Source organism: Octodon degus, unplaced genomic scaffold (genome assembly GCF_000260255.1).
Source record: "Octodon degus isolate 3935 unplaced genomic scaffold, OctDeg1.0 scaffold00026, whole genome shotgun sequence".
In the NCBI taxonomy this organism is placed as follows: Eukaryota; Metazoa; Chordata; class Mammalia; order Rodentia; family Octodontidae; genus Octodon; species Octodon degus.
Genome location: NW_004524602.1, coordinates 18,960,184 through 18,975,946, shown reverse-complemented (window position 1 = coordinate 18,975,946; position 15,763 = coordinate 18,960,184). Strand labels below are relative to the sequence as shown.

General features: G+C 34.5%; 1 protein-coding gene across 3 annotated transcripts in view; it reads right to left on the bottom strand.

Annotated features, from left to right (window-relative positions):
- The window catches only part of Znf280d (zinc finger protein 280D), a 92,622-nt gene that overhangs the window by 27,321 nt on the left and 49,538 nt on the right, over positions 1 to 15,763 (bottom strand). For all 3 annotated transcript variants that reach the window (XM_023712448.1, XM_023712447.1, XM_004628876.2), the window contains exons 14-18: positions 14,245 to 14,552; positions 13,973 to 14,113; positions 6,967 to 7,029; positions 2,206 to 2,324; positions 2,030 to 2,066 (exon numbers count right to left, since the gene is read on the bottom strand). In XM_023712448.1, the coding sequence (XP_023568216.1) occupies positions 2,030 to 2,066; positions 2,206 to 2,324; positions 6,967 to 7,029; positions 13,973 to 14,113; positions 14,245 to 14,552 (668 nt within the window). The remainder of the gene's footprint in view (positions 1 to 2,029; positions 2,067 to 2,205; positions 2,325 to 6,966; positions 7,030 to 13,972; positions 14,114 to 14,244; positions 14,553 to 15,763) is intronic.

Below are 15,763 nucleotides of genomic sequence, written 5' to 3'. Positions count from 1 at the left end.
AATAAAATTAAAAAAAAAAAAAAGTAAAAGAAACTTTGTTAGTTTTTAAAAATCAAGAAGTTAGTACAGAATAATTGTGCTACAGGAAAAAAATGCATTAAAATATTCCTGTTGGCTCGAACCACCCATGCATGACTGCACCACCCAACAGCACTGTCCCATGCTGCACGCACTACCAGAGGTTCAAGTTAGTGGGGACATAACACATTCAGCCCTGTCACAGCTCTCAGTCAGCAAGCTAACAAGGCTTCCACAAGACAAAGCAATGGTCCTATCTATAAGATAAAATTTACAGCATCTATATCACATTGTTCATTAGCAAATAATTCCTGTGACACTTGAATACAATTTTTATTAAATGAAAATCAAAACTATTTAATAAATCTATATTCAATGTAATATAAACAAAGGACAAACAAAATGTATATAGGAAAGAAACATGTGCACTGTTACTATACTTAACATGTTACCTTTACCAAAGAGAACTCTACATTAATGACTAAGTAGAAATTACATAAATATACAAATATGTTACTTTAAAACTTGTTTTTAAGATCAGTAAGCAGAAGTCTTACTGATTCTTTAAATCTTAAAACCCATAATTATTAATAATATTAATAATCCTGAAATAGGACAGAGGATGTAAGAATGGCCAAAGGGTCTGAGCAACAGCCAAATTAAAACATCACAAACTGGCAACTATGTGCAGAGAACTCACAGAACTCTCTTAGAATTCTTTATAAAACAAATAGTAAACAAGCTTTAAAGAATAGAAATATGATATCATAAAAACAAACTTAATAGAAATATAGGTATCATAAAACAATAAATTTAGCAAACATAACCCCAAGCTATTAAGTTAAAAAGTTTTAAATAAAAAAATCTGAGAATTGTCACTGCAAAAACTATAGTTAATATAGGGTAATATATTTTAAATGACAATAAAATTAACTGTAATTTTGGGACATAATTATAGAGATCTGCCGTTCCAAGGATATGAAAGTAGCCATCAATTTCCCAACAACCAGTTTTTGTATTTCTTGGAATGTATTTATGCTAGAGGAAGATTTAAGGGCAGCAGCTAATTGATCTGATGAGCTTTTCTTGGATATATGTGGCCCATGAGCTTAAGATCAAGAGGCAAAGCCACCAGTGGGAAGTATGCTCAATGCGGTGGGCCTTGAGGCCACTCTGGCCAGATTGGCAGCAGCCAGATGGAAGGCCAGCCACGTGGGAAGGGGATCTCCCCTTACTGAGGCCCCAACTTGCAGCAGATCCCACACGCAAATTATTCACATTCCTTGCAAAGAGAGAACAAACATCAGCTGTGTTCATCAAAAAGGAACATTGTACAGGTATACCCTGTATAGTTTCTAAAATCTCTGGGTTGCTTCTGCATCTGAAAAAAACAAAACACCAAAAAAAAAAAAAAAAAAAAACCCACAATGACAGACAACAAATTAGGAAAGACAAATCATCTGACCTAAAAATTCAAGACATAAGAAACTAAAAATGCAGACAGAGAAAAAAGATCAAAAAAAGCCTCATTATTTGGATACACTGTTCTAAAGGCAAATGCAGAAGAGAAAAACATTATTTTAATTGAAGTAAGAAAGGACCATAGCAACCAAAGTTACAAAAGAGTCATCTGGGAAAAAAAAAAAGTATGTTAGCATATGTAACCCTGAAGAATGGCAAGGTAAACAAGGACTCTAGATCTATCTGAAAGACGAAAAAAGCTGAATAATGAGAGTTAGTGTCATGCACTTAGCTGCTTAACTGCCTCTGTGTAAGAAAATATTCCAGAACTTTGAACTTAGGAAATTCCAACTTGTCTTGCACCAAGTCATGAGCTCTACAGAGCAAGAACCTATTTCAACAAGCAGCTTGAAAAAAACAAAAAAAGGAAAAAGGAAAAAAAAAAACCCCAAAAGACTTTAATATTTTTATTCTTACTAATGACACACTTAAAATGCAATATTGCTAAAATCCATCAAAGTAAAATGCACTGAATAAAAATTAAACTTACTCAGAAAGATGTTCAGAAGTTGGGATACAAACAGAAACTGAAATTAGAAGAAAAGTTTTATATGTATAAGACCATATGAACTATGGTGAGAAGAATGATAGCAAAGAGCCCATATTGTGGCTGACTAAAATAACTACTGAAACGCCAACATAGCAGTTATATATATACTTACTTACCTTTCTCTGTTACAATGTGGCAAACGTGAGTTTCATGTTGACTTAAATGTGTAGCCATATTATCTAAGCCAGAAACATCAGTTTGGAATTCACAACTAAGGCACACTAGAGTAATGCCCCTAATAAAAAGAAAAATAGCATAAGAGAAAGGTTTTTTTTTTTTAATCTTTTATGAAATCCATACATAATCTCAAAGATTCTTTTTGCATGATTTTATTTTTGTGTCATAACTGCAACTTATTCTGTCATACAAATTTGATATAACTGAAATGCTTACCTAGGAAAACAGCATAGTCATATCCAAATGCTATCCTTTACAGTATCTACAGAAAGTATTCGCTTTCATAAACACATCTCATTCCAACTGAGAAAAGCCAGGAGTCAAAAGACCTAACCAAGTCTTAGCTACACTAACAACTTGCACTAACACAGTCAAGACACACACTATTTGTTCCTCAGATCATCTGTAAAGTGATGATGTAACTGGGCATGGTGGTATACACCTATAATCCTAGCACCTTAGAGGCTGAGGCAATAGGGTCACTGTGAGTATGAGGCCAGCCTGTACTACATAATGAGTTCAAGGCCAGCCTGAACTAAAAAGTGAGACCCTGTCTCAAAAAACAAAAAACAAAGTGAGGATACAGTACTATTCACTCAATATATATATTTACCCAGTCTGTCTCTCAATATATTATACTACCAGCTATTATGAATATAATTGTGAACTAAAGTTCAACCATGCTCTAACGAAATTTATAAGTTTTTTCAAGGATAAAATTAAAGAGAAACATAAACATTTTTAAAATAGATCATGTGATAACTGCCATCAATTGCATGCTACCTCAGCTTTTGTATAACTGAACCAGACCAAATGTACTCACTGTATAGCACTTGCTATTTGAAACAAAATGTAGTAACTGGCACATTAAATCATATGTCACCAGCCTTAAGATTCTAATTAAAAATGTATTTAGACTTGTGTTTCTTAGTTAAAAAATATTTTTAAATATTAAGGCTGTATAATAATGAAGTTTCAGAGAACTTAGAAAAGTCTCCGTATTTTTAATGTATTATATTTACAGGCATAGAACAGTTTCATGGGTAAACAATGAACTGTGTATCTTTTGGACTGGACACAGTTAATTGGACAAAGGATGGAATGTGTAAATCAAAGTGGCTCAGAACATGTACTTTTAACTAGAATTTATAATTACATATTTTAATTTTGGAAAATGTGGATGAGAATATTTAGGTCTTATAGATAAAGTTGGTCTGTTAGAGAAATTCAAGTCCAGAGAAAATAAGATGATAAATATGCTTCCTCTCTTTCCTTTATTTGTTCTGGCTCTAACGACTCTACCTGAAAGTCCCTAAAAGTAATACTTCACTGAATTATTTTTGCTTAGGTTATTAAAAAAAAGATCATGCAAAGCAATCACTGTTATTGTCAGTGTAACAACCAAGCATATACACCTGAATTTCATTAAAGAGTACAAATAAAAGCTGGTACTTTACCAATATATGAATACAAATGGGATACCTCATCTCAAGCAGACTTATTTCTACTCTCAAGCTGTACTCTAACAGAATGGTGAATATTTACACTAACAGGTTACTCTGCTGTATTAACACTAAAATCTTAGACTTACTCCCTAAATCAACTTCTCATAACTGATCTGTCTTATGACACCATTTCATTTGACATTAAAGCTCAAACTATAATTATCTAATGCTTTTCTTCTTTAAATATTTAATATGTTGAGCATTTTATAACATCAATTTATCAAGCGCTTACTCTGTGACATATCTCATTTAAACTTACAAAAACCTAAAGAGGTAGGTGCTATAATTATCACCTTTTACAGGTAAGAGGTAGCTTAATAACTTACCAAGAACAGAGAACCAGCTGATAAAGATCAGATCAGGTTTAAAGTTGTGTATGTTGATTTCAGCACTCAAACCCTTGACTTCAACCTTGTTTCAATATAACGATTCTATACAAAATACTAATGGTTCTCCAATGCCTTGAGTTAAATTCAAACTCTTTATCCTCTATCGACATTGTCATTCCAGATAAGGGTGCTCTCCTCTGAAATAACTCATCGTACTGTACTTATTAAAATCCAGTTATTTATGGTCACACTTTCTCTCCCACCTAGTAAACTATATATGCCCTGAAGCTGGTTTCAAGATGGCTTCATCACTCTCTTTTATACAGTACCTACTACACTATCTACAAGACAAATGCACAATAAATGGACCAAAGTGAGTAATAAATTTCAATAAGTACAATTACAAAATTTCACATATATAACATTATGAAATTAAGTATGTTAAGTTCCATTCATAGAGAACAACCGTTTTTGAGACCTACCCAGTTGAGACCCAGCTAGGTTGAAAACCAAAAACATAACACCTCATCTCTTTAAAATTACATAATTCATTGAAGTCTATTTTTTAAAAATCATAAGCAAGCTTGGTAACAGTGAAGTAAAAATAAAAATCTGATTTTTAGAATGCAATAAAACCCTTTTCATTCTTATAAAAAAGTTTTCCAGAGACAACTCTAATGTAACTTAATCTACTAGATTGAATAAACACTTCAATAGTACTAGTATATTTTAAAATTGAATCAATTTTTTTCTTCCTATAAGCTACTGGTCAAACTTAAACAGGACCTACTATTCACAGGCATAACTTTCACCACATACATTAATTCCTCCAACAAAGATTTACTGAGTACCTTCTATATACCAGGCATAAATCCCAGCCATATACAATGTTGAGAGAAATAGACAATAAAGAAGTAAAATATATAATATCTTATACGAACTAGAGAAAAATAAAGCACAAAAAGAAAGTATTGCTAGAAAAACACAGAGAACAGGATGGAATTTTAAATTTAGTAGTCAAGAAAGGGCTTACTTATCAGAATGAAAATGAAGGAACTAATCATATAGTATTTGAGAAAGAACAAACTAGGCATGGGGAACAATAAATGCAAAAGTTCTAAGGCGTAACACTATTTCTTTTATCTTTTCTATTAAAGCAAGTATATTTTAAACTTAGTTCAATAAATTGGCTTGGAATGAAGACAATGATGCTTTGAAGAAAATGAAAACATTGAATAAATACGAGTTCAATGAAATCTGAAGTGTTAAGAAAATGATGTTCAATAAATGCTGAATTAAGTGTGTGAGATAACAAAAGCTGATTAACATGACATTTAGAAATATTTATCAATAGTTCTTTATACATAGTAAGTAGATAAGTTGTACACTTCACTGTACATAAAAAAGAAATGAAGACTCCCTGCTTTTCACCTCCCCCCATATATATATGGATTTTAAGAATTCTAGAGTTCAATGAATTTACTTCCAACTGAAAAGTGTTATCACTTTACTAGGTATATTAGTTATTTTTTAAAATTCAAATATTGTTGGTGAGTCTTATTTTTTTCACTTAACAATACAAATGCAGAAGTTTCATATTGACACTATCTGTCACCAAGAGGTCTAATGACATAATGAATAGATTAGTCTAATGATGTAATGAACAGATCTCCATAACATCCAACTGCAGTCACTTTGATTTCCAAACTGGCACCATCATGTGTTATGGTTTGTATCTAGATGTCTCACCAAGGCCTCATGCAGTCAGAACTGGGGAATTTCAAAGCTGGCTGGATTACAATGTGTGAATGTGGATGTAATACTGGGGTTAAGAGTATGGGTGTCATCAGTCCATAGGCATGTAGCTCAGATGGTCCATAAGGGACAGAAAGAAGGCACGCTTGCTGCTTCTGCTGTTACTTGCTGCTGCTACTGCTGCCTCCTTCTATGCCATGAACTGTTTCTTCTCTGTGATGCCCCTCTGCCAAGCTAGCCTGTCATGGAGCCAGCCAACTATATAGACTAAAACCTTTACAAACTGTGAGCTAAATAAACCTTTTCTCCCTTAACTTGTGGGTATTGGGTATTTTGTCCCAGCAATGAAAAAAGTAAGACATCAGGCTAATAAAAAAGTTACAACAAACCACAATGATAGGCTACTTTAAGCCTACTAAGATGGCAAAGAGATAAAACAAGTACTGTAAAAGATGTGCAGAAACTGGAACCTTTATATACTACTGGCAGGAATGTGAAACAGTGGTGCTATTCTGGAAACCATTCTAGCCATTTTTCAAAGCCTCAACACAGAATTACTGTATTACCTAACAAGTACAATCCTACGTACATACTATAGAGAAATAAAAGGATATATCTATACAAAACTTATAGACAAATGTTCATTGCAGCATTACTTATAATGGTATCAAGATGAAGATGATCTAAATGGATAAACTTTACTAAGGGGGGTATATTCCTAAAATAGAATATTATTTAGCAATTTGAAAAAATGAAGTATATTCTACAACATGCATAAAACTTGACAGGCAGTCACAAAGATTCACATAGGGTGTCACTGCATTATATAAAATATTCAGAATGGACCTACACAACATCAAGTTGAATTGTGGTTGCACGGAGATGATAGGGAGAAATGAGGATGACCACTAATATATGGATTCAGAGTTTCTTTTTTGAGTAATAAAAATGTAAAATTAACTGTGGTAACTGCTGTATAAATCTGAATAGAATGTTAAAACCCATTAATTGTTAAATGTATGAAACTATACCTCAATAATGTTATGTGCAAAAAAAAAATTAAATTTTAGCCACTGTTCAACAGAAAGAATTTAAAAAATTGATTAGTTACCTGAGATCTTCTGAATGCTTCTTAAATATGCAAAACCTTTTACTTGGACGGTTACTATGAAAGCTAGAGACAAAAGAAATTTTAATAATTTTATTATATAATGTCATATTAACTTGTATTTCACATATAAGCTTAAGTATCCAATTTTTAACAAAAGATAATGACGTAAATACTGAAATGTTTATCTTTACTTCAACATTTTATCTTACATTCAATTTTACCTTTTTATTTTCTACTGATATATGTTCCTTAGGTATTCTTAAATGATTAGTCATTATTATATAAAAAAGGAAATGTTCAAAGTTGAAAAAGTAAACAGCAAATTAAAGTTTACTATTAAAAATACTAGATTTTTGCTAACAATCCATTTTTACTAAAATTTGCTAATTTTTAAACTCACTGTCCAATCTTAACATATTTATGCAGAAGGAGAACACAGAATCCAAATAACCTAGAAAGTATCACTACTTGGGCTAAATGCTTACCATCTGTATATTCAAACCTGTAGAGAGTTCTTTGCAATTACTAATAGAAGTTAAAAAGAAAACTACACCTCAAGAATTAAAACAAAAGCTTCCCCTAAGCAGATCAGAAACTCATTCAACTTCATAACCATTAATAAATAGTAGCTCTTATACAATTTTTTAACTCTAATAAGAAAAGCTTGCAGTATTAGAATACCAGGATTAGAGAGAAAGTCATGCCCAGGAGTCTCCTTTAACAAGCTTTTCCGCTCACACCTACTCCCATCCTGTCCAGTGCTACAGAGCTAATCCAGAGCCACTGGAGTGCTAGGCAAGTGCTTTACCACTGAGCTAAACCACCAGGATTTCAGTGATTCTTATACAAGCTCAAGTATGCGAATCAATAGCCAAGATGCCAGGTAAACTTGTACTATCACAGCTGCGGAGCCAGGGATTGAACTCAGGCCCTTGCGCTTGCCAGGGAAGCGCTTATTCAACTGAGCTATCTCCCTAGCCCCAACAGCCTCCACTTTCACTACAGGAAAAGAGACATCCCAGCTAGCTGTAACTCGCACAAAATATCTCAAAACATTTTCAAATAGTCATTTTATCAATCTAGAGGTAACTGCTATTACAGAGTTTAGAAATTAAGCCAATTCTTATTCTTTGTATAAGAATACAAAAGCATCCACAGTTCACAAAAACAAAAATTTACCCTTTTATTATTACAGCTCTATAAAGATTTCAGTATTTCAAAAATGAACTTAGAAGAAAAACCTTGGGATTACAGTATGGCAAAAAATGTTAAGACATAGGTTTAAAAAGTCTGCCTCCTGCCTATCTTAGCTTTCACAAGTTTTAAAAAAAATTAAATCTGCCACCTAGTTATAAAACTGCATGAAATTATCAAGGCCATTAAGCAATTCTCTATAAATGCTTATTTCTCCCAAAACAAAACCTAACTACAAAATAAGACTTAGCATGATTTCTTAGTAATATAAATTCTACGCCCAAAATAGACCCAGTTAAGAGCCTCAGCGAGATGAACACATTAAGTATATCTGCTCTACACACGATGACAATGAATTCTGAAATACTACTAATCAAGTACATTGACATTAATACTTATATGAATTACAATAAAGTAGTTGTCAATACCCACACAGGAGCCTCTGAAGGAGAGTTACAACTTCATGTATTTAGTACAGGGTCTAACTACATAGACTGGACTTGTAGTGATCCTGTTTACAGCCTCCCAAGTGCTGGGACTACAGGTGCACACCACTACACCCAGTCTCAATGCCCATCTCAGTGTGACCTGGGGGTAGGGCCAGCACCACAGTCCCGGAATGGAACACCCGGCCCCTGCGTCTGCCTAACTAGGCACTTTACTCCACTGAGCTATCTGGCAAGCCCTACTGAATGACAGTTAAATACTTAGGTAAACAGATGAACTTGAGACTTACTGCCAAATGACCACCTTGAGTACAGACACAATGCATAAAAAATGTGCATGTTCAATAATGAAGACATAACTGTGTCTAATATGAATCTTTGTCATTCAGTATGTTCTGTGTTGTAACAGACATACTTAATGCACTCATATGAAATAAACGTTTTCTGAATTTTGGTGCCAGCAAGTTTTGTGGACCATCATTTTTAAATGCCATCATTTCTTAAGTCTTCAAAATTAGCATTTAACTTAATGGAAATTTCGTGAAGCCCAGCTTAGGAGGTTGTGCCTTGCGTGAAGAATTCATGGGATAAAGGTACTAACAGCTTTGTTACCAAATCTATTACAAGGAAGTTACATGGACAAGAAGTGCTCATATAAGGATAGAGCTACTGCTGGATGCAGCTCCAAGAAATTCAGCCCAGAATTCAGCATCTGGGGAATTATGATGACTTTCCAGAAGACATAACTAAATATAAATACAGATTCCTGTACATACAGATTTCTAAACATGAATAAATCCAGATTGTTGTACATATAAGATATCTGAAGTGAAAAATAGCCCAGATGCATCTTTTAGAGGAAAAATTAATATAAAACTTAGTCTTATTTTCAAAGAAACAGGGTAGGTAAATTATACCTCAAAAAATAACCTGATAAGATTCCACTTTGACCCTATTTTCTTAATTTTGAGTCTACGCAAGTAACAACTTTACTTTCTAAGGAACATACAAAAATGTATTTCTGTGACATCTTACAACGTTGATGGTACCTACTGTCTAAGACTACAGACTAGATGTTCGGGATACAATACCAAAGAATGCAAGTTTCCCAAGAGTTCATGGTTAGGGATAAGTGAATGAGGGAGACGGACAGTGGCTGGACCAAATAAATGTTCAATATGAATTTGTAAGATGAATACATATTAATAAATAATGTGAAACAGAAGTCAACACTGGCACAGAGCTCAGTGGTTACTCTGAAAGACAAGTAGAAGGTAGATGAGAAAGGGCAAGCCAGACGGCTCAGCAGACTAAAGCGCCTGCTTAGGCAGGTGCAGGGACCGGGGTTCAATCCCCAGCGTGCCATGCTGGCTCCACCCCCCGGGACATGCAGAGAGGGTGAATGAGACTGGGCAAATGAGACTGAGTGTGGTGATGCACGCCTGTAATCCCAGCACTTGGGGGCTGAAAACTGGAGGATCACTCTGAGTCCGATCTGTGTAGTGATACCCTATACTAAAATATATTTAAAAAAAAAAAAAAGGAGGTTGATAAGGTTGAAATCAGCTAACCATCAGTTCACTTCAATTAAAAAGGGTACATGAATATGATCAATGCAAACTGCTTGCATGTATGGAAATAGCACAGTGAATCCCACTAGAATGTGTTACATTTTTTTAAGTTAAAAACAACATTTAAAAAAAAAATTTTTATTTACTGCATTATCTTGCCAGCCCTGAACAACACTTACTATTTGGCTGTAGTCAAGGCAGTGCAATGAGCAACTGTGAAGATATGGAGGGATTTTCAAGTAAATAAAAGGAACTGAAGGAGTGGAAAACAAGTTGGAAATTGGACACTAAACTGTCTCTTGTTCTTCAGAAAATTTATCCTATCAATATTAGGAAACAAAAGTATTTTAAGACAAAAACAAACAAACAATCTGAGTAGATATGCCTACTCCATTAGAAGAAAACTGTAGGCAAAGCACCATTACAATGCGCAATCATAGCAAACCAACTGCTTTTCTAGTGACTAATATCAATATTAGTATTTTACATACAGTAAGTGTATGTAAAATGTAAGGCTAGCTCATGTGGATCTTACGAAATTTCATTACTGTCTTATCCACTGTATAAGAACAAACTTTTATGCCATTTTTCCTTTTCCTTGGAAATTCTAAAAAATCACCCTTCAAAGTCTCAGTGAAATGCCATTTACAGAAGTCTTAAAGAGTCTGTCCTCAATCCCTCTGTGTTATCACTGTTGTTTATCACCCTAATCTGAGCAGTATCACCCCCACTGAAGTGTGGAAATTAAAGTCATGGGTTTTACCCCTAACACATAATGATTGATCATTACCAACTTATCACACTTCTTCACAGTCAACTGTGCCTTCCCTTTAAGTACATAGGAATATCTGTCGAAATCAATCTGGCCAAAATGAACTCTGATATAAAATAAGAGTCATCAGGAATCCCCATTAACTAATTCTGTTTCTCTTACATGTAGGGAGGAAGGAAGCGTTCTTACACATCTTCTCTGAGGAATAACAATATTATTATACAACAATCCCTTTGTAGGTTTCAGATGATTATAACAGCACTACTTAGAAGCTATAAGTAAATAAGGTGTAATTTACACAGGAGACACCTTAAATAATGCCACTTAAAAAAGATCAAATTACAAATTTAACGATGGTTTTCTTTGAAAGTGTTAATTCCACAATGCTGCAATTGCTTCAAAATTTTTAAATAATTCTTTGAGATTATATTTAGGGCCTCCTAAATTACAAGACCAATGACTGTCACCTGCAGTTTGTAACATGCTAGGTGATACAAAAACTACAAACAGCTTCTTAGGGATATAATATACAAATACTACAATAACAGAATAGATGAATGGCACACAATTCAAAGAAAGGAATGCTTGTGGCAATCAGATACTTTAAAGAAGGTAAAATGAGAGAAAAAGGTAAGTATAAGCAGAAGGATCTTCAGGGATTAATCAATGTGTGAGACTAGGACTCAGTAAAATGGACTGGTGAACAAGACCTACTGAGAAGCTTCAGAAGTGATACGGCGTGGGAGAGGCAAAGGTGCACATCTGGAGGAGGTGAATCTTCTCCACATATAGACCTCAAGCCTAGAATAATCTCTAAGGGCATGCCGTTCAGTGGGAGTACAATTCTTACGACAGTAGAAAGGCAGTACCACTGAAGTACAGAACAAGGAAAACACACCCAGAAAACCCAGTCCAAGTGGCAATGAAGGCATCAGTTTCATCATAGGCTAAAGATGAGAATAAGCTGTGTGCAAAAATAGTTAAGTACAGGATTGGGGCTCACTGGGAATTTGGAAAAGGGTAAGGAGGGCATCTGGGCTGACTGGGAATGTCAGGACAGGTAAGCAGACTGTGATAAATGGGGGGAGGAAAGGCAAAACCGCTCTGGGTTTAAGAAACAAAGTATTTTCCAATTTGTTCCACTATGAATTAAGGGCAGAATTAAAGAACCCATTGGCTAGCTACGCATTTATCATAAAAGACCAGCAATTCACCTAGTAACACACTAAAGACATGTAGGGCCTGACAGTAACCAGGACATGTATATGTGACACTGCAGCAGTGGGCAGGCAGGAAGGGGCAGGCTCAGGAAGCCATGGTGTGCAATGGACCACAAAGAACTTCATGAGCTGCAGAAACTTGGAAGAGTAAATAATTTCCAGCTAGTACACACAAATGATGTCCTTGAAAGAGACGGTGATTAAAAGATGGCAGTCATGTGAATCGTGGACAGATAATACAGTATGTGGGCTTCTTTTCTGTTGTTTTAGAGATGCCAGTGAATCTGAGGCAAAATAACCTACAAAACAGAAATCAAGTTGAGTCTAAGGAAAATTAAGGATGGAAAGTAATTTAAAGTTGAAAGCAAAAAGTGAGAGGAGATAAATTTCTAAGAAAAGGATGCATACAGTTAAGGAAGACACAGCAATGAAATAGAGGTACAACCAAGAAGGAAAAGGTGGTAGGAAAAGTTTAATAGAAGCTCAGAGAGTAGTTTCAAAAGTGAATGACAACAAAGTCAAGCGTTTCAATGCAGTCGAGGAGGAACGAGAATGACAAAAAGCAAATAAATGTGGTAACTCCACAGTAGATAATCTTTAAAGGGACAGTGTCATTTAATAGAGGTAGGACTAAAGGGTAAAAACACAAATTAAACATAGGCTGGGTAACATTGTGTTGATACTGGCAAGAAATAAGGAAAAAAAACCCTAAACACACACACAGTAGGGAAAAAAATCTCCCTTATTCTCAAAACAAGTAATGCTAAAGGTCTGTAAGGAATTATTTATAAATTTTATTTTTTAAAAAATGGAATAGTATCACATTGAATAAGCAGCATATTACGTTTACATCTGAGCCAGGCATAGTGGTGCATGCCTCTAATCCCAGCAGTCAGGAGGCAGAGTCAGGAGGAGCGCTGTGAGTTTGAGACAGCTTTGGTTACACAGTAAGTCCAAGACCAACCTGAACTGGCAAGACATAGCAAGACCCTCTCTCAGGAAGAAAAAAAAAAAAAAGCAATTTTTGACAATTTTAAAAAAATTCATCCTCAGGCCAGGGAGATAGCTCAGTGGCTTAAGCACCTACCTGGCAAGCACAAGGTCCTGAGTTCAATTCCTAGTCCCCCCCCCCGCCCCCCCAAAAAAAATCCATCCTGAAGGAATAAAGTATTTTTTTTCCTAATAAGACCAAATAATAATTACTGTGAGGCTCTGAAAGGTTTCCTTAGCACAGAGTAAATGATAGATATGCAAACTAAGTTGAATGAACTACGAAAAAGAATTCCAATAGTGGCTTTGTGACCAGAGAGGTCTCTCATTTTCACTAAAAGGCTATGAGCACAGATACGGCTGGCTGGCTGGCTATGTGAACAGAGAAGCATATTACAGGGAAAGATGGAAAAGAAACAGACCTATAAAGTTGCTGACATCACTGAAAATCCTGAAGTCTCTCAAAGTGACTGCTTTGAAAGGACAGCATTCATGAGAATACATTTATTAATCTGGCAAATATATTTAAAGCATTTAAATAGTTTGAAAATAACTATTTTCAGACATCCTACAGGAAAAAATGAATTGTACTGAATCATTATTTTCCTGCCAACCTATCCTAATTTCATTACTCTAGTTCAGTAATATCTTGACTTATTATGCTAGAAAACAGTACAAGGCAATATCTCAGAATTTCCATCACTAGCTCCTTTTAGCTAAAGAGAAAAACTACCTTCTAATTAGATAACTTTGTTTTCAAAACAAACACTTCCTGAACTATAATTGCCAATTTACAGCTTTAACTCATCTTACCTCATCATATGATTTACATAGGATTTGCTACAGCTAGTGTTGTATCTGCAAAAACTACAGTGGACGTATGTAGGAAAATGGTTTGCAAAATCTTTTATTTCGGAACAACACTCAATGCAGTTGTGAACACCCCGACGATACCTTAGTGGAGACATAAAATGATATAAACACATTTTAAAACAAAATCAAAAGTGACAGCTGTATCACTGTTCTATTAACTAAAGTGTAATGTTCTAAGTCTAAACTGGTATTGTACAGGGATAAAACATTACCTTAAATTCCTCAATGCTGTATTAACTTTACTTTTTTTATTGCTATTAGCCAATGTACTTTGTTTCTTTTGCACATTAGAGATTTTTGATTTGTATTTAGATTTATTTCCATTAGGCTTATTTCCACTAGTTTTACTTGCACTGGATTTGTGTGTATTGGGTTTACTTAAGCTTAATTTTGTGGGATTTTTTGCAGTTAAGTTTTTTGTCCTTGGAGGTGAGAGCTGAAGGGTAGAAGTGCTTGCACTAATAGAAGGTGTAGGCGAAGATCCTGATTGAAGAGGTGCAACTGAAGCTCGAATGGTAACCTATGAAAGTGAAGAGAATATTTACTTTAAAAAGTAACTGTTAATATTAAGATAACACTGTACAAAAGAAAGTAAACATCAACTATTTTGAAAAGACCATAGAGTCACTATAATTGGGTTTAGTCTTCTATTTACATTAAATGCTCAAAACAATTAAATGAAATTAAACTTGATATTTACTTGTAATATTATATTCTGTACTGACATCAGTTATGTTAACATAGTTATTAATGGATAATTAGGAGTTAATGCAAACCCTATGAATATCAAAAGTACATTTAATACCTATTTTAATGCTCTGATAGAATTTTAAAAATTCATAAAGATAGAGCCCAAAATTTAAATCATAAATCCTGAAAAATAACTCTGGAAAGTCCTGTATTACTTTTGGCAACTATAAAACAAAGATATACAGTAAATTTGACCTTTTATTTCTGGGGCTTGTTGACCAAGATTTATGTTTATAAATATTTTAAGAAGGGTCACATCAATTTATGATACTGTGCAGAGTTTAATATTTAGCATTTTCTCAAGGGAAATTAACACAAACTTTATCATTTACAGTTCAAAAAGAAAATAATTATATCTGCTGGTTGACAACAGGAAACACAATTGCCTACTAACACTTTCATTAATCATCTGGCTATGTTCTTTTCATGTATCTGAGGAACTGCATATAACAAGCTCCCACAAATTCCATGTGTTTAAGTGTGACATAAAAGCACTATGCCAGGAATCAACGGATCCGTAGTTACATCTCATACTAGCCCTTCCCAGGCATAGGACCTTAAATAACTTATCTTCTTTAAGTCTTTGCAAATCTGTAATATAGGGGAATCCTTGATTGTTGTATGGAATAACAGGATGCAGGAAAAAGTGCACCAGAAGGCTAAGTCTAAGGTACGACATAAACGTTTAGTACCATTATCATTAATATTATTATTAATAAGGGAAGAAATGAGAAGAGGACTGCACTGCTTACATTAATGTTCTGCATGTCTAGTCCCAGCATGAAATGAATGGACTGCAGGGAAGGACGCTTGGATAGCTTCTCTTGCTCTAGGTCTTCAGAGCATGGCTTTATATTGTTTTAGTTAGTTCAATAACAGACATACCCACATTCAAAGGTAAGTACCCAAAGCCAAATATAAATGTTTTGGGAATTATTTCACTTTGGATTATCCATGCCTCTGTTTCCCTCCACTGGAGCA